This window comes from Pollicipes pollicipes, unplaced genomic scaffold, assembly GCF_011947565.3.
Source record: "Pollicipes pollicipes isolate AB1234 unplaced genomic scaffold, Ppol_2.1 Scaffold_7231;HRSCAF=8579_pilon_pilon_pilon, whole genome shotgun sequence".
NCBI lineage: Eukaryota > Metazoa > Arthropoda > Thecostraca > Pollicipedomorpha > Pollicipedidae > Pollicipes > Pollicipes pollicipes.
In genome coordinates, this window is record NW_023597034.1 from 4,939,229 (window position 1) to 4,962,249 (window position 23,021).

At 61.0% G+C, this 23,021-nt stretch overlaps 1 protein-coding gene across 1 annotated transcript; it reads left to right on the forward strand.

Moving 5' to 3' along the window:
* Window positions 1-547: 547 nt before the first annotated feature.
* On the forward strand, window positions 548-22,051 carry LOC119109328 (TSC22 domain family protein 1; the record flags this gene model as incomplete). The annotated part of the gene is given in 3 exon segments (XM_037232937.1): window positions 548-913; window positions 14,033-14,105; window positions 21,888-22,051. Coding segments are annotated over 3 exon segments (377 nt in total), but the record flags the coding sequence as incomplete, so codon positions are not given.
* Between the last annotated feature and the right edge of the window lie 970 nt (window positions 22,052-23,021).

Consider the following 23,021-nt stretch of genomic DNA (forward strand, 5'->3'; position numbering starts at 1 on the left):
CACCGGCGTGGGCGGCAGGCGACAGGCGGTGTGGCGGTACGGATGGGTGCTCGTTAGCAGATTACGTCTCCAGAATGCGTCTCAGATTACGTCTCCAGGTGCAGCGATTGGTGCGAATAGAACATCCAATCGACGAGGGAAGTGGGGCGATGCAGTTGGGCTCTAGCTGGGTGAGGAATTAAACCCAGCAGGCAGAAATTTCAGCTTGATTTAATAGATATCCCGTCACTGGATAACTTTTGATATTGTTTTAGGTAAAAACGCTGCTTACCGACACCGGATGCCTGCTAATTTGTCGCGATTTCTCAGCAGCAACTGCGGCAGGCATTGCAAGTACCGTCGGCGGCCGTGTGCTCCCACGTGCCTTTGTTTCCATCCGTGCCGGTTGCTCGACTCCGGCCGGAGCATTATTTGGCCGGCCTCAGCCCGGCCGACGGCGGCGCGCGCTGATTGGCTGTCGCGGGCGTGACGTCACGCGTGCCGTGCGGCCGGACGGCAGGTCGCCGCGAGGGCGGCCGCTTCAACACAGCAGAACCGCGCCGCCGCCGCCGCCGCCGCCAGCGCCTGCGCAAGTCCCGTCGCCGGAGCCCGCACCGCCAATGTTAATCTACCTGTGCGTGGTGTGCCCGTGGCTGCTCCTGACCCTGTACCTGATCTTCGTGCTGTACGACTAGTGAGCGGCCGGGCGCGCGCGGACAGTACGCGGTGCGAGCGGGCGGGCGGGCGCGTGCGGACAGGCAGGAGAGTCGTCGCCACCGACCAGTGCGGGGCACATGACCTCCGCCTGGACGTCGTCCGGCGTGGCGGCCGGCCGCGGCTTCGGCGCCGAGGCGGCGCTGCCGCGGCCTACGCTGGACGTCACCGACCAGCAGTACATGATGGCCATCTACCTGTTCATCAAGAACTACGTCAGGTGGGTGCGCGCGGGCCGCTTTGTTGCGCTGCTCGTCGCCGCCGGCACCGGGCCGGCACCTGCTCTCCGCTTGCAATGAGGTCAGCCGGCCGGCCGGCGCGCGCGGCGCACGTGTGACCGGCGCCGGTAGCGAGGCCGCGTCACGGCCGTGACGCCCGGCGTGCACGCTGTGACGCGGCGGCAGGTCACGCGGTGGGCTGGCCGGCTCGCGCCCGGCCGTATGGGCGGGGACGGTGGTGTTGAGGCGGGCTGTGCGGCTGGCACCGGTGACCGCAGTCGGTTTTCTCTGGGACGACGCGAAGAGGGGTGCTGGGAAACTGGAGCGCCTGCGGGTTCGGCTCGGGTGGGAAGTTGGATGACACGTGGTGATGGCTGTCGGTCGGCCCGTTTTTGTCCAGGCGGTCTGTAGCTGATGGTCTTCGGTCCGGTGGTCAGGTATGGCTCGGGACTGGTCTTGTCTTCCAAGCTAGCGTTGCCGGCGTCACAACGATCGTGGTACCGAAGTGGCATGGCTCGATCCAGCATGGCCTGATTTGATTGGTCTGGCCGGGGGCTCACGAGCTTGGCAAAGAGACCACGTGGCGAAAAGGAAATGATGAAAACGCTGGTGCGTGACATCACAATAAATAATCTTTTCGCATTTCAGTGAAATTTCGCGCACCTGGTGGATCAGAGCCGGTGTGTTGTGTTGCATTGTGTTGGGTCGTATTTCCACGTTTGGGTGGTGCAGTTAACTATTCTTGGAAAAAGTATCATTCTCAAATAAATGTTATCGTGTTGTTTGCGCGGCGATGCTTTCGTACCGATGCCAATATCCCACCGCAGGACATAAACGTTTCGTCATTGGGCACCAAGGAAGCTGGTTCGTCCGGCCCTCTCAGGACACCTGCAGCATATCTGATGCGACTGAAGATTGTTTTTACTGGGACAGCCGAGCACTTGCAGCTGGCGATCTCTCAAGGCTCGTATCGATCGTATCATCGGTCGGACCCGGTGGGCCAGCGTCATCGCTCCGCCATTATCGGTGTTTGCCGAGGATGCTGGGCTAATCCGCTGGGGAAACCCGATCGCGCCGTTATCGTGGTCCGATGGGTATGTGCACGCGCTCTCCCGCCGTCTCCATCGTCGCCGGGACGGCGCCAGGAACCTGGCGTGTTCTCAGACGGACGCTGGCTGCCAGCGCGACGGAAATTAGTGTTTGTCGGTGACACGGCACTAAGCTGCGGGGAAATCCGACCACCGTAGCATGACGCCCTTGCCAGTATTTTTTTTTGTGTGGACAATCATGGCAGGCGAGGGAGGGCGCGTACGGTAACAACAGGCAGGCATGCCTCCAGCCGGTGACATCAGCGCGTGGGTGGCGGCGGCGGCCGCCGCGGGCGCGGGCTTCCCAGCGGCGGCCGGGCGCCCACAGCCCGGGAAAAGTGTGCCGCTTCTGCGGACAGGCGGAGCGCCGCCGCCGCCGGCGCCGCAGCGCCCCGGGCTGGGCTCTGTCTTCCCGCCCCGGGCCGGGCTCTGTCTTCCCGCCCCGTGCCCAGCGGCGGCCGGGCGCCCACCGCCCGGGAAAGTGTGCTGCTTCTGCGGGCAGGCGGAGCGCCGCCGGCGCCGCAGCGCCCCGGGCCGGGCTCCGTCTTCCCGCCCCGGGCTGGGCTCTATCTTCCCGCCCCGTGCCCAGCGGGGCCGGACGTCCACCCGTCTGCGCCGCCTGTCGCCGCCGGCTGTGCGAGTGGCGGCCGGAGAACGAGGTCGCCCCGGGTGGCCTGTGCAGGTGGATGTTGGCACCGCCCAGCCACTGGTGTTGGAGACGCGTTGGCGACGGCTGTGGTCTGGCTGCCGGCCGGTAGGTCTGGGGCTCTTGGAACAGGACATGTCAGGGAACGTGTTTTGGCGCGGGGATGAAGTCCAGATATTTTTTGTGTAGGCGACTGGGTTGAATATAGCCATGTGGACTTATGACGAAGCACAGACAGCAGACGAAGCGCAGACGAGTCCCAGAGACGGCTCAAGTAGTCTGCGGATATTCTGGATATGTAGGTAGTCTTCGGCAGAGCGATGCCGGGTGTATGGTGACTGTGACCACCTTCTTGCCACTTGTACGCGCATATGTCAAACCACTGAAGATTATAATGGACAGGTCTTGCACCAAATGCATGCAGGATGTCATTTCATACACTCCCTCACTCCCCCAACTCCAGTCGCCGACCCACCCGGCCGTCCAAGCCAGCTGATCATGTGTCGGGCCATGCCATGCAGTGCCGGGCCTCGCCTGCACACGCGCGTGCACTGGACCGGCTGTTCCCATGCGTTGTGAAGCGCCAACACCTGTCGGCCTCGCGGGGAAAGGACGGCCCAGAGAAACCCGGACCATGTGGCTGGCTGGATGTTACCATGTGATCGGGGAAATGTGCTACACGCGTGCTGTGGCTGGTAGCCGCTGGGCCGCGGCAGGAGTCGCCCATCACCCGTGACTCTTACAGGGAGTGTTCCGCACTTCTGCGGGGTTTTGAACTGAAATAGCCCTCGTGAAGGCGTTTTGGTGCCCTGTCACAGTCCGGGTGTTTCACAGCCCTGTCCTTTTAAGACCTAAATCCCTCTAGTTTCTGAGCTACACGCCCGCAAAAATAGAGAGAGTATTTTAAGGTCACTTTGGCATTCATGACGTCATGATAACGTTATTCAAATCCTGTCATTCCATAAGCCATATGGCGATCAAGGCCGATAAAAATATAATGGTCGAGGCGTTCATAGCTGGAGTTCGTGGGTATGATTTCCAGATATAACGGCCATCAATTGGCTCCAGTCAATGTTGTGCAAGGCACGACGGCGTAATCAAGCGAGAGTGTATCGAGAAGCATATTTACTGAACAGAAGAATTGAGGCTGAAATTACGACGAAAGCCAGCGAGTTTTAATGTCAGAAAGTAAGAAAGAAACTGAGAGCCTAAAATTGTCCGGGAGGGTGTTTCCAACCGACGACACATTGGTTCTGAACTACGCGCATTCGAGCAGCGGAGTTGTAACCTGGGTAATGCTCTGCTTAGCCGGTGACAGACCGATGCACGAGTAACGCGGTTGTGGAACCCTGCATGACTCGGAACCGATCCAGTGCACTTAAAAGAAAAACAATGTACTCCGAACGTTTTTGAATGATGGATGTTTACGATCCGCGCTCACGCTGGGCAGTGCCTGCTATGTGAAGCCGGGCCCCTGCTATCCGGCCGTGCATTTCCAGGTCCGGTGGCGAAATCCTAACGTACCGCTATGCTCAGCACCGTCCGTTCCCGCTCGCTGACGTCAACCGCCCCTAGTGCCGCCGCAGGTCATGTCTGCCTTGGGCAAACAGCGAGCGCTTAAAGCGACTCGAACCCATCCCGACGCGAGTCAGTGGGCCTGAAGGCGGCGCTCTAACCAAGTGAGCTGTCGGGGCGGACGCAACCCACGGGCATTCCATGCGATCTGTTAACGATGGCCGTCTGCCACCGTTGCATGAGTGGCATGCGATGGAACGGCAGAGCGTGGCCGAGAGAGGGCTGTGCCGAACCCATCGGCGGCGGTGAACGTTGACTTTCTGTTGCCGTGCATTACGCAGACTGATGGTAAGCAGCTGTCCATGAGCTATCGGCGCATAAGTCGACACGATGGCTGTGTCCCGGTCGTCTGACGGCATGTTGGCACAGGAGCCAGCGAGATATTTCAGCGACGGAACATTTCACCGGTGGTGACAGTTAGCTGACAACTGTCCAGCCAGAGTTTTCAGTGTCTGGCAACGTCGGCGTCGGTGCGCTCGGGACCAATCGCTGGTCAGCATCTGGACTCCCTGCCCCCCTCCCCTCCCCCCCCCCTCCGCCGCCGCCGTCTGCGCGCCGGCGACTTCAGACATCTTACCGCCGTGACAAGTTGTCGGCTCTGGCGGCCGAGAGCCCTCCGCTCACGTGTCGGGCCACGTGACGCCCGCCAGGCGCCGCCCCGTCCCCTGGCTCGTCGCCGGACGGAGCCCGTGCCCCCCCCCCCCCCCAAGCAGTTTGGCGCCGTCACGTCTCAGGGCCGTCGCTTGCCCGAGGTCGGCTACAGGTTCCCAGTGGACGGGAACATGATAGAGGCTTCTGTTCTTTGTTTGTGAGGTTGAGGTACCATTCGGTGCCAGGTAACGACCGGATAAGCTATTCGTCGATGAGTTTGAACAGGGTCGACTGCGTGGCCATTCTGCGCGCCATTGTACTGCGAGCGTCCCGAGCTAGTTTTCCCGGACTCTGGAGTGGAGCTTTTCTCCTGAACCGCGCTGCTCGCCAGCGACGACTTCGCGCACTTCGTGCTTCCCACCATTACCCCGGTACGGACGCACCCTTAAAACGCCTGATAAGCCCTTCACGCGGTCCAGGCGGCGAATGCTCTTGACGACGGGGCCGACGGCGCGCTCTCAGCCCATGGGTGCACGCGCCGCGCCCGGCCGGCCGGTGTCGTAACGGGCCGCACCCGGGCGCGACTTTCACTGGGTGGGTGATGGCGGCGTGGCGTGCCTCGCCGGTGTTAGGCGCCGCCCGGCTGGCCGACTCTGGTGATCGGGGAGACTGATCCGGCCGTGGGGCGCCCCCCCCCCCCCCCTGCGGAGTGCCGCCGGTGGTCCGCTACGCGGGTCACGGGTCAGCGCGGGGTCGCACCCGTATGCGCCGGCAACGTACGGACATCAGCAGACCTTATCGCGCGCAATGCAGCTCAGCTGTCGCAACTGCCTGCAGCGGGGCGTTGGTCATCGAACCGCACTCTGGCGCGTCCTGGCGCGGGTGAGCGGCAGCTGAGCCGTTCGCGTCACCGCCCGAGGCGCCGCTGGGGTCAGAGGTCAGGGAACAAAGAGGCCGCGTAACGGTATGGGTTCGCGGCGTCCTCGGACGTCGCCCCGAGCATTAGTCACTCGGGCGAGTGGTGCTGTCTGGCTGGCGACCGCACTTCACCGGATGCTGGGGGCAGGGGCGCAGCAAGAGGGGGAGGGCTCCGAGCTTGTCATTTCCTTACCCACCCCGCCACCGTCAGCCCGCTTTTTTTAATTTAAATTTGGCGTCATAGACGGCGCCTTTGGTTCCCTTATGGTGAGTATTCACCGAGTCCCCTCCTTTCCCCTCCTGGGTTTTCTCCTGGAAAAAATTGGGGCTGCGGCCCTGGTCGGGAGTCGGGGGTGTCGCTTTGTCTTCATTTTTCCGTCATCATTGCGTTGGTTTTTTAATGAACTGCGTGCGTCGGAACAGCAGAGTGAAATCGAGGCGGCGGTGGTGGTGTTTGATGTTAAGATCGCGTCGACAATGAAGCCGTCATTCGCCCAAATCTGGGCGACGCCTGTGCCAGGCCGGTGGCAGAACGATGCACGAGTAAGGTGGCCCCGAGTAGCCTCGAGAAGGTCGTAACAGATTGTTTGCATTGATCTGAGAGCTATCGTCATGACATCGTTACATTTTCCCTAAACCGCAAAGCACGCAACGCACATTGGGGGGCCGAGACCCTTTAGTGAGGGTCCTGCCCCCCCCCCCCCAATGTTTGTTTTGGTTTGGCTGCCAATGCTTCATGCTGAGTGGTTGCAAAATTTGTGGAGAAGGTTAAATATCACAAGTCCTACCTTCGCTGGGCATTGCTTGACAGTCATGCCCACTACGATTCTCACAGAAAGGACTGTTGGAAAAAGATGCAGGAGATATGATTGCCATGTCGTCCGTAAAAATGACGTGAGTTATAACCGTTGAAAAACACATCTTTGCGGGATGTTAGATTAGTGCGCCCTCTGGTCACTCCTGCCGCAATCGTTTGCGTTAATCGACGCTCCCACTGAGAGCGGGTGACTGAGGGGTGAGTCGTGATTCATCACTCTTGTGGTGAGGATGTGGTTATGATGTGGCGGTCACATGAGTCATGTGGTCGCGTTCCAAACCGATCTGACCTGGTCGCGGTTCCCAAAACTGAGTGGCTTATGTTGCCGACGAGTGGCACGGCACTGGACAGGCTCAAGTCTAGTTTGAAATCCTCTTGAGAGGTGTTCTGATAAGGCTTCTTGCTTCGAACCGTATCCCGGGTCCCGGACTCTGAACGCTGCGCAGACGGTCGAGTGCTTGTTTAAGCCGAGGGGCGGCACGGTCACGTGCCGCTGCTGAGAACAAAAACACGCACAAAATCTGCTCTTCAGGCGGGATGAGTCGCCCAAGCGCATCACCTTTTGACGTCATGATGTATTTATGTTCGGACGCGGCCAAACAGCTCCCTCACCTCTGCGAATGGATTAGGACGTGCATGCACATATGGATATGTCCTTGAGTAGTTGACCATGCAATGATGCAGTGACCATGCCTGAGTGTGTTTTGTGATGAGACCAAAGGGATGATTGCTGTTATGCAGAAGGCACTTCAAATGTCTGAGTGGGTGAGGTCAGCTCTCCTTCCGCCGACCCCCCCCCCCCCGCACTACCTCACTTTTCGAGGGTTTCTAACATAAGCTCGATGGAGAGGCAGGAGGATAATTCCCGTGGACAGGGGGTTTCCATTCCAAGTTTTTGGGAACGTTCTCCGCCACTTTCATAGGCGACTGTTGAGACAAGTATTCCCGTTGGACGCGGCTCGGAGGGCCGTGTCTCATAGTGACCTCTACGACGTTTTTCTTCAGTTTATCACCGCTGCGGAATGCGAGCCCCGGCCGCAACGACACGCGTGGCCGCCGTCCCCGCCCCGCGCTCTGGCGTCGTCTCCCCCCCCCCCCCTTCGCGCGCCCCGCCCCCTCTGGCGACGCCTCGGTCGGCTCCTCCGGCCGGCAGGCGCTGGCCGGCGTCCCTGGCGCCCCCTCGTCGCAGCCGGCGCCAGCGGGCTGCTGTGCCGCGCGGCTGCGCCGATCGCCAGGGAATGGGGGCCCTGGCGCGTGCGGTATTCAGAGCCGGTGACCATGACGTCTGCGACCGCCAAAATAGCGGCGGCGTCGGTCGCCTGAGGGCGCGGAGGCTGCGCGCGCCGCCGCCGCCGCCACCGCCGCGACCTGCGTGTATCGACCAGGGGTCGGCCGGCCGCGGCGCGGCGGCAGCTGTGACCCGGGCTCAGCGGCGGCGGCGGTGGCGGCGGCGAGCCATGAGGCGCGAGCGGGCGCTGGCGGCCTCGCTGGAGGCGGCCGACGGCGAGGCGCTGCTCAGCGAACTCTCCGACAGTCTGGGCAGCAGCCTGGCCAGCGTCAACAGCATCAGGTGGGTCGGGGCGGACGCCAGGTGCTGTCCGGTCCATGAGCGGGGTGGCGCGGCGGCGGCGGCGGCGCCTGGACCTCGCTATTACCCGGTTTACATGGGCAGCCGAGGATAATTCGAATTAAGATCGAACGGATCATGCGACGTTAAACCCTCTCGGCGAGGGGCGTTTTACATGGGCGAAACCGGCTTTACGTCGGATTAACGGTCGATAGTTCGATCCCGCTTAGTTCGAATCAAGGAACGGATTATGGGCGAAAACTGCGCTTTGAGGCGAACTGAACAAAACAAGAAGAAAAAAGCCGGTACTCTGCGTATGGATGGCGAATGTCACGAGCCATGGTGGGCGCGAGACAGCTTTGAGGGCGAGGAGGAAGATGGGCTCCGTTGGAAAAATGATATGTGCGGGACTCATAGGCTTTATAGCTACAGCACAAGCCATAGCACTTGAAACACAAGAGTTGCGCAGTCAGCACTGCCAAATCTGTCACATAAACAGTGTTATATGCAAATTTTTACTAGCAGGAAACTTTGGCTAGCAGGAAATCAGTATTTTCTTGTATTGGCCAACAACACTCACAAACTTACCACACTCATATCAGTATGCCACCCAGCATCATGTCATCTACTTTGTGCAGCCCAAGAAACACATTACCTACTCCCACACTAATGCATTTATGAGCAGCCTGCAACAGTGGGCTAAGCTACAGAAATGACTCATGAATGCTTTATACTCAATAAATATTTATCACAGCTCAATATTTAGTGGCAAAAATTGTGTAACTATGTTGTCTTTCCCCATCCAATGCATCATCAGTACCTGAGGGCAGCATTGCCATTTAGACTTGGCATGGACTGGCAAGTCAGAATGCAGCTATTTGCTTTCTTGACATACTAGGGTTGAAATACTGCTTTGATATCCTTGCAGTCAACAGCATTGGCTGATATGGACTGATGACTAGGTGGCACAAACAGCTGTGTTCGCACAGTCCAAAGATCATGACATGTAAACCAGCCCCAGAGCTGTCATGACAAAAGCAATCTGGGCTCAAAATTCATAACAAATGATTAATTATAACAACAGCTCAATTATCCAACTCATGGCTTGCAAAGATACATGTCACAAAAAAGCACCAAGGTAACATATTTACTCACCAGTACAAAAACAGGTAATGATGTGCACCACAGATGTTCTCTGCACCTCATGTGGCATTATGTTAGGTTTACTTAGTTTATGCACTGTTTTCTTCCACATGAAATGCACAAACCTGGATTTGACAGAGTACTGATGACAGCTATTTTCATCCAGTGCTCACATTTGCTTTCTTGACATTTTGGAACCATCACTGGGCAATTTTGGCCCCATCATTAAAAATAGTTCACATTCTGCACTGACTGCAATGATCTATTGCCTATATTTGTTGATCCTTTGCATCATGCAGGAATTATTGAGTTACCTATCTCACACACACTAAACCGACAAGCAACAAACAGCCTAATCACATCAAAAACAAATATTCCAGCCCCCACTTCCTTGCCATTTGGTCTACCAGTGTGATGTAGCTTCATATTTCCTTGACGAGCCAGTCACCAATATCCAGCACATCCCTCCTGCCAGTAGGTGGTCAACCAAATGTTCAAGTCACAGGAGGAATGTCTGCAAAATCAATCCTGGGGCATTTATGTATTCACTTAATGCAAGAAACTATTGGTACTCCCTGCAAGAATTGTTGAACAGTTCAAGTACCTACCTCATGGCCTGCAGACACCCATCACAAAAAAGCACCAAGGTGACATATTTAATCATCAGTACAAAAACAGGTGATGATATGCAACACAGACGTGTTCTCCATGCAGCATGTGCCATCACGTTAGGTGTTAGTTTATGCACTGTTTTCCTGCACATGGAACACACAAACTTGGATTTAGCAGAGTAATGATGACAACTATTTTCATCCAGTGTTCACATTTGCTTTCTTGCTGTTCTGAGCCCGTCATTGGGCAATTTCGGTCCTACCATTAATAAAGTTCACATTCCGAGCTGACTGCAATGATCTATATTTGTTCATCCATCATATCATGCAGCAATTTTTAAGCTACCTTTCTCACACAAATTTAACTGACAAGCAACCAGCATCCTAATTTAGGGAACATCTGCAAAAACACTCCTGGGGCCTTTAGGTATTAACTTAATGAAAGAAACTTGGAGGCATTCTCTGCAAGAATTTTGAGCAATCCAAAAATTAAAGTGAGAACAGGTCAAAGCTATATAAAATGACCATATTACCTCCATTTGGCTTTTGGAAGCATGGAGCCTGCCCCAGATGTAAATTAATCTAACCTTTAAGCGGAAAGATGACACCGAGCACCGCCGACGCCTGCTGTCTGCATACATCACGCGCCTAGCAAGGCTAAATTACGTGAGGATTTCTGTGCTGCTAGCCACTCAAGGCCCTCAATAATAAGGGTAGTTTTAGCAGCATGGTGTCAACTTCACCTTCTTTCTCTTTTCCGTTACCATCTTGGACTTGGACCGTCTCGAGCAATAGCTGAAAACCCGTGGAAAAGCGGCAACACCAAACGAAGCTGAAATGGCCATGAACAGAACTGCGTGCGCCAGGCATTTTTCTTTTTTTTTGTTTAGACAGCTGACGGCCGATAATTCGGACGAAATCCCTTCCTGAACGGATGATCCTCTCACGGGAAGGGATTTCCTCCGGCGCACGATTCGAATCAGCGGAACGGCGCGTGAGTGTATACATGGGCCGGATAGTTCGGATCGAGGACGGGTCCCGGCTCAATCCGAATCACAGCTGCCCATGTAAACAGGGTATATATCAGCACCGGACCGCTAGACCGATGCGGCAGCGGTTGGTGCCCGCTCTGGGGAGGTGCGGGGTCGCACCCATGTTGGGCGTGACTGTCCTCCGAACCCGGTCGTGTTCCCATGGTTGGGAGTTCGGACGCTCCCTTTGGTGTGACGCCGACCCGTCAGCGTCTCACCAGCTGGTTGTTGACTCGAAATGCACTCGAAACGGGCGTGCTTGCCGCACCCGCCCGTGCTCGCAAGCCGCCGGCTGCTCCTTGAAATCGGCCAGTGCACCCGGGCCGGCCAGCCTCCATGACGTCATCTGGCCAGGTGCGCATCAGGTGTGCACCCCTGCCCGGCCCGCAGAGGTCACCGCTGCAATGGTCGTGGTGTACAGCGGCGACCTTGGCAGGCGGCGGCGTGCCGGCGTCGCCGTGCGCCGCCGTGTCGTCTGGCCTCCGCCGAGTGGACAGCACGCGCCGGGCGGGGCGGCGTCGCCGGCCGGCCGGCCGAGGGAGTGGAAACTTCCACTGCGGACGGGCGGGGCGGCGACGCGTGGCTGCGTGCTGTCTCCGACCGGCACGCGTCGGTGACAAACGTTGGCGCCGTCTGGAGGTCGAGGCGAGCGGGAAGATCGTAATATTTTGTCATTGCCGTTTGTGATTACAAGAGACCATCCATGGTTTGCACTACAGTTCCGTCGCTTGCTTGTTTCTCAGATATATTGCATGTTTTACAATCTTCCGAAGGCAGTTTTGGCGTGCGAACTGTCAGTGGAAGATTTACAAACGTTCATTATTTATTAGTCATTAAATTAAACCATCATAAATCACCATCAATCAATCAATCAGTCATGAAGTCATTAATTTATTAGTATTCGAAATAAGTCCATCGGTGCTTTGAGCATACCTTTTTTTCTTTTCAATTGAAAAGAGGAGGGCGAGGCATATCAGATGAGAAGCAAGTGCGGCGCTGGAAGATCGGATGGTAAAAGGCGTGAAAACATTCCCCGCCGTCAGTAACACCTGTGACCGCAAACGACAAAATTTCCAAACGTCTCTGCCACCGCTAGATGTCAAGGTAAGCGTCTCTTCGGTAACTTCCCTAAGAGTAGTACCTTCCGTAAAGCGAATCTCAATACTGCACTGATGGCCCCAAGCTTCTCGTCATTTGGTTACCGTTGGCGAACTCCTGTCGGCCCACCCGGTTGACAGCGGCGGCCGATCGTCCTTGGGCGCCGTTGTTTGTGGCGCCCTGGTCACGAGCCGGTCTCGTGGCGCGACTCGGCAACGGTGATCTGGTCTGTCGCTAGCCCGGTTCAATCGGCCTCCTCCGTAAACACACGCGCGCGCGCGATGACGCCACCGACCAGCTGGGACGGCGCTCTCGTGCGACGGGGCGGACCACGAGTGGTAACTCACGTGATCCCAGCTGGCTGCCTCGGCGCTGAGGGCCATTATGGGATCGGACATCCATCAGCGCGAGCGCCGCTTGGCCCGGTGAGAGGCCGGCGGCGGCTCGTGTCGCCTCAGCTGCGGCCGGCGCCACGGTTTATCTCGGTCGTGCGCCGCCGGCGCGGCCCGCCCGTGCATGCAGAGGGCCGCCGTCAGCGCGGCTCCGGTGTCGACCGGACCGGCGCAGCGGCGGCGTCAGCGGCGAGCCGCGGAACCGGGCCGGTGCGGCCCGGCTCGGACCTGGTCCGTCTCCAGGCGGGTTGTTTGTGTCGGCGCTGACGGCCCGTCGCGATCGCCGCCAAGGCCGGACGCCGCGGCGACGCCGGCCGGCCTGCTCTGGGCCAGTGGATACTGCGCAACAGGAGGGACAGCTGCCGCCGCTCCGCCGCCGCCGCCGCCGCCGCCGGCTCCAGTGCCCGTGTCGCGCCGCTCGTAGCAGCCCGCGTCGCGCGCAGTGCGCCGTCCGGGGCCGCGTGGAGGACGCGCCGGCCGCCGTCTGTTCTTCACGGGCGTGTCCAGCGCTGCGTGGTCGGTGGCTCGCGCTGTCCTGTGGCGTCGAGGCCGACGGCAGGCGCCGAGCCGGTCTGCGTCGAGTCGGTCCCGATGTCATGGTGGGCTGGAGTGTCCACCACCGCCTAGATCGCATTCTGTGCCTGCGCTCCTGCCGCCAGCTGCTGGCCGCCACTCCGCCGGCACTCATGGCGCGGCCGGGGCCGGGGCCTCGGACGGCCGGCGCCCGCGGCGATCACTGGAGGTGAGGTCAGGTCACGGCGATGGGATGGGAGCGGGCGACGGGTCGTGGGCCCGTGCCCACGTGGCGACCGACCGGGTGGCGATATTTTGAGGCAGGTGGCGCTTGGGTAGCGTCGTGGGCTGCCTGCCGTTCTCTAGTGGTGCCTCGCCCGCGCCAGCGCGGGTGGTCGCACCAGCACGTGACTCGGCGGCGCGTGCCGGGTGTTTTGGTGCGTCCTGTCGCGGTCGTCCTGTTTTTTTGGGGAGGCACTCGAGTTGGGCCGAGGCTGTGATAAGAACCGCGAAAGCTCTGACGAAGGTCAGTGGTCGCGCCAGCCGGGTGTGTAAGTGGCGGTGCCTGGCGACCGTGTTGTCAATGGTCGCGCCAGCCGGGTACGTAAGTGGCGGTGCCTGGCGACCGTGTTGTCAATGCTGGACTGCCAGATGACATGTCGCGCACGGACGGAGCCTTGGTGCCCAAGTGAACGTGTTGAAATCATTGATGGCTTGTTGTACACCGATAACTTACTGTTCTCCATACACTCAACCCACCAAGGTCAGTGATAAAGTTTAAAAAGCATTGGCGGCTGGAGCCCCCACCACCTCGAGATATATGAGGAGTGCTACCTGTGCACGTGTGGTGCCTGTGTAACTCCGTTCTTCCACATGCCAAGCGGACACGCTCGGACCCTGGTGTACGTGTTCCGCTTTATTCAGTACGTGACGGCCCTGCACAGACTTTGTGCTTACATCTGGCCATGCGGCCCACGCGTGCGGACAGCATGGCGCCCCGCGAGCCCCGCTGCTGCCGCTCCGCTCTGGGGCGCTGTCAGCTCATGCCGGCCGTGATGTCATCGTCACGCGCTGCCGTCGGCGTCGTCACGCCCCGCTGCCGTGGTCATAACGCCGCGTTCTCCCTTTCAGCGCGTCGCCCGGTGGCAGCAGCGCTATCGACAACAAGATCGAGCCGATCGACAACAAGATCGAGCAGGCGATGGTGAGTAGCGTGCGCGTGTGGCGCGCGCGGTGCCGTCCGAGCGGTCCACCTCGCGTCCAGCTGCGCAGGGGTGACCAAAGCGCGGCAGTGGCAGCGGCAGCTGATGGGCTGGCGCCAAGGAGCGGCCCATCTCACGTCCAGCTGCTCAGGGGTGACCAAAGCGCGGCAACGGCAGCTGATGGGCCGGCGCCAAGGAGCGGCCCATCTCGCGTCCAGCTGCGCAGATGCGACCGAGGTGCGGCAGCAACGTCTGAGGGGCCCACTGTGCCCCAGGCACGCCGTGCGGGTCTGCGCCTGCCGCTCTGGTGCTCGGTTCCAGGCGGCCAGTGACGTCATGCTGCGATTCGGGGCGGGGCAGCGGCGGCGGCCTCACCCCGGCCGCCCACGGGGCGGGGTCGCCACCCGCGGTATCGACTGCGGCCGGGGGCGGGCGACAGGTCGCGTGAGGCCCCCGACCGGCCGGTCGCTCACTCCCGGACCCGCGTTGCACGCGCGCGGCCGGCCCGGCCGACCCACCTGCAGCAGGCGTGGGGGGGGGGGAGGGGTGCTGCCATTGACCGGCGTGCAGGCTCAGCTGAGCGGAGCCATGCGCCTGCCGCGTGACGCTGCCGCGGAGAGACCTCGGCTGTCGAGGACGGCGACTCTCAGTGGTGGGGAAGCGAGTGGGCGGCGGCAGTTGCGGCGAGCTGCGAATGGTCGTTTTAGGTGCGGTTTTGGCCAGGTCGGTGGAATTTTGCCGGATTGTTAAGCGCTTGGCTGATCTGTGTCTCGCACTGTGAAGGTTTTGCCTCGCGCCTCTTGGTCTAAATGCGATTATGCTGTTGTTGGCTGCTCAGGGCTATGTAGTTGCCGCGGGATTTCTTTGCGTAGTGCATGGGTATTGCCGTCAGCTGTCGGCTTTGTATCATCCCATGGCCCTCCAAGACATCTATCAGAAGCGTATTGCTTGACAACTGTAGCACAACGGGCAGATAAGGATCGCCTGCTTTAAGAGCGATTATCTGAAGTGAGGCCTTTTCTAAAGAAGTTTTCATCGACCTGGCTACCGTAATAAACAAGTTCGGAACGTGGGGGCTGCCACATACATAAATGCCCATTGTCGGCGTTCCAAAGACATAACCGAACTCAAGTACAAAGGAGCTGAATCTGAAAGATAAGGCATACCGTGTTTTTTTTGTTTTCAATCGGGTCCAATCATGGTACCAAGCATGCGTTCCTTTGAAGCCGCTCTGCTCGGAACACTATCGTATAACTTCCTGTAAGCCAAAGTGTTCTCCAGGAAACAGCGCCACATTGGAGATTTGATATTTCCGCCACATCGCGAAGTCCCTACGTACATGTACCGAGAGGTGTTCACCGGAGCGCGCTGCCGACTTACATGTAGGAAGGCGCTGGGGAAGCGGTCTCTGTCCCGCTTCTTAAAGCAACGCCACCGATATGCCCAAGAGCTGGAGGCGGCAGCTCCCTCTGGCCCTCCCCCCCCCCCCTCCGCTTTTGGGAACTGTGCGTGGGCTGCGGATTATAGACACGGCCGTCGGCCATATCGCGTTCGCGGGAGACGACCTTCATATGCGAGGAGGGGGCATGTGGTGCCAGCCTTCCCTCGTGAGGACACGCAGGCAGGTCACTGGCAGGCGCCAAGGCCGCGCACTCGACTTTCCCCCTTTTGATCGCCGGCAGCCCAGGCTGATCTCCGCCAGTAGCCCAGGCTTCTGTGAAGTGGCTGCACCGGTTTGGGCATGGCCATATCTGTGATAAAATGCCCCAGTGCACTAGGACTTCAGAATGCATTTGTGCGCTGTTGATGGCCGGGCGTTTTGCAGGTCTGCGCTCAAGTCGATTCGAGGATCGCACAGCACGCAGGTTTGCTACTGCGAAGCGGATTTTTTCCTTTCTCTCTCTTCAGTCTTATCTTCAAGAGTGCGTGCAAGATGACCTTGCGGTCAGCGTAATCTGAAGCCTCCGTTCTTATCTGATCGGCGCCCGAGGTCGACCGAGGATGTTGGTGGTCGCAGCACCGGCTGTTCGGCAGGCAGACGGACTCGTCGAAGCGTGGCCCTCGCGTGCCTGTCGCCCCACTTTACTTACTTTCGTCGACGTCCGCCTACCGTCGGAACCGACCATCGGCGGCTTATAGCCCTGCACGGAAAGAGGAAGCCCGTTTGATGGTGGTCTGCCGTTTTGCGGCTGAGCTTTCTTCCCCGGGCGGCGCGGACGACCGACGTCAGCCCGGCACCGCACGCGGCTTCGCCTGACGTGCGTGACGTCATGAAAGCGACGGCGGTCTGTCTCACACTCGTCTCTCTCTCCTGAAGTTTGGGTGGGCGGCGTCGGGAGATGGCCGTTTGCGGCCGCGGACGTGCCGCGCGAGTTGGCCCCGCTCCGTGGTATTAAGGACCGGAGAAAGATGAGAAAGACATGAATTCCTCGCCAGCGGCCTTCCGCGCAGCGCCTTTTGGTGGGTGCGCAGGTTCAGCCTGAGCTGTTTCACGAATTGCTGCTAGATAACGTATGAATTCGAGATTCTTGTCCGTTACCAAACTCGCAGATGTTTACATAGGGACGAACTGTGACGTACACTGCATGCAAACGCACTGGCGGCACGTTACACCACTGGCGCTGCTCCCCGGCCCATCCGCTTGTGTTATGACGCGCCGCTGTTACCGCCTCCGATCGACCCGTGCCGACCCCGCGCCGCCCGGCGCCGCCCTGGCCTTGGGCCGCTGCTCGGTGCGTGTAACGGGACGCGGCGGCAGCTGCCGCTCTTGGCTCGGCGCCGCTGTGCGTGCCTGACCTTGGCGGGCGAGCGGCGACGCAAGGGCCCGCGCCGCTGGCACGGCGCGCCGACCATCACGCGCCGCGGGCAGAGTACGCACAGTGGCGGAGTGGGAGGGCGCCGGAGAAGCAAATGGTCCGCACGTCCGGCGGCTCCAGAGAAGCCTCGTCTCCCGCGATGGATGCGTGTGCGCTGTGGGGAAGGCTATTTGTGGAAAGGGAGGACGGGATGCTTTCCGCTGCTTGTGTGTTTTTTTTTGGTATGGACTGGAAAATTTCCGTGTTGATATAGGTATATTGCTTATTTTGTATCGCCTATTTTCCTACCCTCTTTCATTAGTTTTATCATATGTAGCTATTAGGTAATCCTTGGTGCAGACGTTGCAGCATACTAAGGTCAAACCGCGCGGTGCCGGTCTGTTTTGTCATCGGGTCTGCCATTTCAGCGATTCCGTCCGATTGCAGCGATTTCAGCGATTCCGACTCCGTCCCAGGCCAGGGGCTTGTTCGCCAGTTGTCGCGGCCCAGAGCCGTCCGACGATGGCCAGTGGGCTGGGCGCCAGCGCCCGTCTGCCGTGCAGAACCGCTCCGGCGGCCGTGGGGCGGGCCGGCTCGACCGGGGCTGTGCACGGACTGGTGCTCTCCGGCCCGCGCAGCCCTGCTGAGCGAGTCACCTAGCGCGACCGGGCGTCATTACAGCTGTGCGTGTGCTCTGCGGGAGGGCGGCGGGGCCGCTGGGGCTGCACGAGGGCATCGGTTGTTTAGTGCTGGTGTCTCGCGGAGATGCGTTGGTGTGATTCATGACGGGCGCGCCTGAGAAGGTAAGGCGCTGCACCTCCGTGCAGCTGATAGGCATCGTATTATCCGGGGTATTAATGTGGCGTCCACAGCAGGTGTATGGTTAATCCTAGGTGTTCTGGGTGTTGGCGTATAGTCGGATCAGTATACAGCGCGCGTCTCCATCGCGCCACTCGGGTGTGCGCTCACAGCGCGCGCCGTCACACTCGGACTCTCCGGGAACCTGGCCGTGCCGCGTCCATCTGCAGGTCCGGGCAGGAGGTTTGCCGGTTTCGCCCAGGTCCCTGGCTGAGGCTGAGGCTGAGGCTGAGGCTGCTGGTTTTGCGGAAGGTGGCTCTGCTCTGGCACTGTCCGGCTCCGGGTGGACGTGGCTGGATTTGTCCGGTTCGTATGGCGTGCACAGGTCGCCTAAGGCTAGCGTCACGTGCTGCGCGAGACGTGCGTGCGTCCACGTGGGGGCTGCGACCGGGCCGGACGGACGCGTCTGAGGGAAACGTCAGCTCCGCCCTGGAGACGCGCCGCCGCCAGGACTCAGCGCGGGACTTCCGTTCGCTGGGCTGTCGGCAGTGCCGTCGGACGGTGCAGGTCGTGGGCGCTGGCGAACTCTCCGCGATGGGGAATGGGGCACTGGCGCGTGTCTTCGGTTCCATGCCGTGCTTTCCGGCACCGCTAGTGCACTCCACTGCTGTCTTATCCAGGCAGAGCCGGGCCACACCGCTTCACAGGTCAGTTTGGCGCCTCAAGCAGATGACCTAAGTGGACCACACCGCTTCGCAGGTCAGTTTGGCGCCTCAGGCAGATGACCTAGTGTTGTATGGTGGCAAAGGTCGCGCTGGTGCCATCGTTCTCTGGTCGCCCAAGATGATCTGTGGTTGTTACCGAATCAGCGACGCGTATCGCAGTGTCGGCCGGACGGGCCAGTCACAACACGGACCGTCGCCGGCTGAGTGTGCAACATTTCCGGGACGGCTCCACTTGCCGTCGGCGGGAGGGTTGGACCGCCAGCCCACCGAGCACGGAGGTCCAGGCACCACACCGCGGCGGCGGATCTCCGGGTGTGTCGAAGCTGCTCCGCGCCTCACGGGGCCCCTGAATGGTCTACAGCAGCCCGGTTTGAGGGTGGAGAGGACATGGCAGCACCGCCCGGACGCCGCCGCCCTCGGATGCAGCGGCGCAGTGGCGCCAGGCGCTTGTCGCCGCCGCTGCGGCCGCCGCCAGAGTTACGTGGCGAATCCGCCGGGGCTGCGACAAACGAGGTAGCCTCGCCGTGTTCTCTGTGCCGTGGCTACGGCTGGACGTCAGGGCACGCTGCCACCCGCCGATTTACGAGGCGGCGGCCTCGGGGCTGCGGGTGCCAGACGGGGTCGCAGGTGCCAGGTGGGGCAGCCTTGCTGTGCGACGGCGGCGGCAGCTGCCGCGCCGCGGGGTGTATCTGTTACGGCTTCCGTGCCGCGCCATGCCGGCCGGGAAGTGCACGCTTGGCCGCCGGTCATGCCGGCCGTCCCACAGACGGCGAGGCGCCGCCACCCGCCGCCTGGCGGCCGCGACGCGAACCAGCCGACGCCACGCGGCGCCGCCGCCAGCGTCGGCGGCAGTCGCTGTGTGGAGGAGGATTGGGGAGGGTCGCCGACGAGGACAGGCGGAGCTATCTCTCGCAGAGGCGGTGGTGACTGGTGCTGTGCACAGCGAACACTCGGCGAGTCTTGCGTCGAGGCGGGAAGTCGGCAGCGCGAGCCGGACGCGATTCAGAGAAACAGAAGGCGAAGAGCCAGAACGGCGACGGCTACGACGAGACGCAATCATGCTTGCCAACCAGGCGGTGTACACCTTCTTGCCGCTGGCGACCCCGGCTAGTCCGCTGGCCGGCCAGGGGCTGCGGCACAAGCTAAAGCGCAGGACGTCGGTCGTGTTCGACGTCAAGATGATGGAGGACCACGTCTACGTAGTGGTCGATGAGGAGGTGCGTGTCAAGCTTCGGCATGAGACGCTGGTGTGGGCAGGGACTGGGGTGGAAGAAGCAGGGGGGGGGGGGGGCGGGGTTAAGACCGTGGACTTAACGTGCTGTTTCCCGCCATGCAATGCCATTGGGTGTATGCCAGACTTTTCCAGGGGAGGGGAGGGACTGCCGCCGATCTTGCCTCGCCCGCTTCTGCCGTGCCCGGCCGTGTGCTCAGTGCGCGGCTTGTTTCGTCTCACAATGGCAACGTTTTATGGTCGCCACCCACCTCTGGGCAAAGCGGCATGTTCGTGGTGCGCCTGGCACGTGTCACGTGACGTCGACGACAGGCTCCAGAGCCTTCTGGGCGTGTGGCGGGGACCGTGGCGCGCCCCGCGGTCTGCACTGCCTCGCACATCCTCCTCGTCTCTCCCGGCGACCGCCCGGCGCCGGAAGCGGTGCCGCTGCGGTGAGATCAGCCCTGCCCTGCCCAGCCTGGCCCGGCCTCGACCGCCAAGCTCGTCACAGCCCGGGCCGTGCCGCCGCGCCGCCGTCGAGGCTCGCACAGCTGCTCGGTCAGACCGGTGCGTCGCAGGCGGCCCGTTAAAGCGATCGCACCGCCGCGCCGACAACTCTCTCTTTTTCGACGCTCGGGGCGCGGTGGGTCGGCTCCGACCCAGCCCAGTCACGCTGCGTACAGCGATCTAACCGCAGCTGCGCCCGGCGCTACTGCGCCGTTGGTGGAAATGTGGTGCGCCGCACCCGGGGGCCAATTACCAAACAGAGCGCCGGCCGGTGCCGCCTCAGAAGGTTCGCGAGTCGTGCGAGGCAGAGTTCGCCGCCGCCGTAACTGACACGGGTGGAATATTCCACTGCGGTGTTTGTGTATCTGCCGGCCGGCCTCGTCAGCGCGGATTTTCTGCCGTCCGCCGTTTTTATTGTGGGCGAGCGCCGCGCGCGGGAATGTCGAATGTAAACTCGCCGCGGCGACTGGCGTTATAATTAAACGGGCTCGTCTTTGCCAAGTGTGGCCTGGCGGCCGGGCTCCTCGGGGCCGGGGCGACGCAGCGGGGGGCGGCGTCGTGGCGGGAGGACGCTGGGCGGCCCGCACCGTCCCGAGTCGAAGGGAAAGCGCGGCGCGCGACGCTGGCCGACCAACGCCCCGGCGACAGCGCCACGGCCGCGTCGGGCTGCGCTGTCGCCGGCTCCCCAGCAGCGCGTCGGCAGAGCCCGCTCGTGCGGCAGCCGCGGGCGTCGGCTGCGGAGCCGCTCCGCGGGCGCGGCTGTGGCCGGTTATCGCGGCGCCGGCTGTGCAGGCCGGCTGCGGCGGACGCGTGGGCCGAGCGTGTTTGGGTTGGAGGGGCCGGCGCCGGGTGACCGCGCGGCGACTGCTGGCACGCGCCGGCTGATTCAGCGCCGCCACGTCCCGGCCGGAGTGGCGTGAGGCGCGGCGGACGTCACGCCTCCCCGGCCGAATACGGCTGCCGGCCGGCTCAGACGCCGGCTCTGGCGACCGGCGCGGCGCCCCTCGCAGCGCTGCGCTGACGGCCGCCGACGGAGTGTTGTGGTCGCCTCGCCCCGGCCTGCCCAAGGTCACAGGTGTTTGGGAACTGGGACGGAAAGGAGGGTGCACTTGTCGGAATGCCGTTCACGAGCTGGCCATTCCACTGGAAATGAGAACGGGTGGAAGTGCAGGCACCGCGTGCCCGTGGGAACTGGGGTCTAAACGGCACGCCCGTGAGGACAAGGGCTCTAAACGTGTCCCGCTATGTCTATTTTCAGAAATCAACCGCTGCGTTTTTCAGCGGGTACATTGTGTTAAGAATATATCTGCTGCGCAATTCATGCGGTCGTTCAGTTCATGCTGCACAGTTCATGCTGCACTCTTTGCGGTCGTTTTCGGGTCATTCGGGTCAGCATATCCGGCCTGTCCGCTTGCAGTCCTTTGACACGTCGGCGGGGTCTCTGCGGGCTGGCCTGAAAACGACGGAGTGAGTGGGCCGGCCGCTTCCTGTGTCGCCCCGTCTGACCCAGCACTCCGACATCTGAAACAGCTCGTCACTGCTGCCCCAGTAGCAGCATGACCGTGCTACCTTGACCACTTTTTGCCTTGGCCCTTTGCCATGCGGCCACGTTGCTGACCGTGCTGACCCTGTTTCCCTCATAGTACCGAGTCCGCTTCGCGTCGGCCGCCGTGTCTGCGGGCGCCCCGAGCCCGCGGTCTGTCGTGCGCCGACGGTACGGCGTCTGACGGCGTGTCCCCTCTCCGGCAGGACCTGGTCAAGTCGCACCTTCTGCTGGCTGTGCGCGAGGAGGTGGACGTCCTCAAGGCCAACATCTCCAAACTGGTGGACAAGATCAGCGTGCTGGAGCGCGAGAACGAGGTGCTCAAGACGAACGCGTCGCCGGAGGTGCTGGCACAGCTGGAGGAGGCGCCACCGGCCGGCGGCCCGCCGACGCTGGTCAAGCCAGCCCGGTCGCAGCCGGCCTCGCAGCCGGCCGGCCACTAGGCGGCCGCCCGCTCCCCACCGCATGCTAGTCGGCTGTGTTCAGCGCGCGCGCGCGGGGCGGCCCGCGCCGCGGCGGAGCAAGGACCGGGGCGGAGCGCTCGGGCCAGGCCGGGCTTGTGATATGGTGCGAGGACAGCTCTATTTATTGGTGCAGCGGACGCGCGTCGGTCGGCTGTGACCGGCTCCGGTCGGACGGCCGCTCGGGCGCGAGCCACGGTCGCGTCTGAAGCTCCGCCGAGCTGTGCGGAGACGGGACGAGGCCGCGGGCTCGACAATAACGCGGCGGTGTGGTTGGGCGCGCGCGCGTGACGACGGACGGCGCTCCCACGGAGACGGGTGCGCCGATGTGAAGCCCCGTTTGCACTAGGACCTCAAGTACCTGCATAGTGTCATGATGGGATGTAGTGCTCCCGCGTAGTGTTGTATTGGAGCTGGCGCTCCGTGACGTGTCAGTTTGGGACTCCTCGCAGCGTTTTGAATGGTGTCGGTGGCGAATCACGAGGTTTGAGACTGCATGTTCATCCAACCTGTGAATGTACATCATTGATCATACTCATTGATGAACGCGAGGCTGTTTTCTTCACATTGCAATGCGACGCGCGTTGTATTGTACTGTGGACAATATATAAATACAAGACTTTGCTGAACGTGCTGCGTTCGTCTTCGTTGAAGCGAGATATTACACGCAGATATTACAAATGCGATGTTCGAAGTTCGTTGGAGTCCAGGAGTGGTCGTCGCTGTTGAAGCGGGCTGAGCCGGTGCTGACTGAGGAGCTCCGCCCCAGCAGCGCACACGAGACGTCAGCTGCGGTCACTAGCTCGGCGTCGCCTCCTCCAGGCAGCCCCGACAGGGCTGCTCACCGAGATCGAGACAGGACACCGTGAAGGCGTCGTG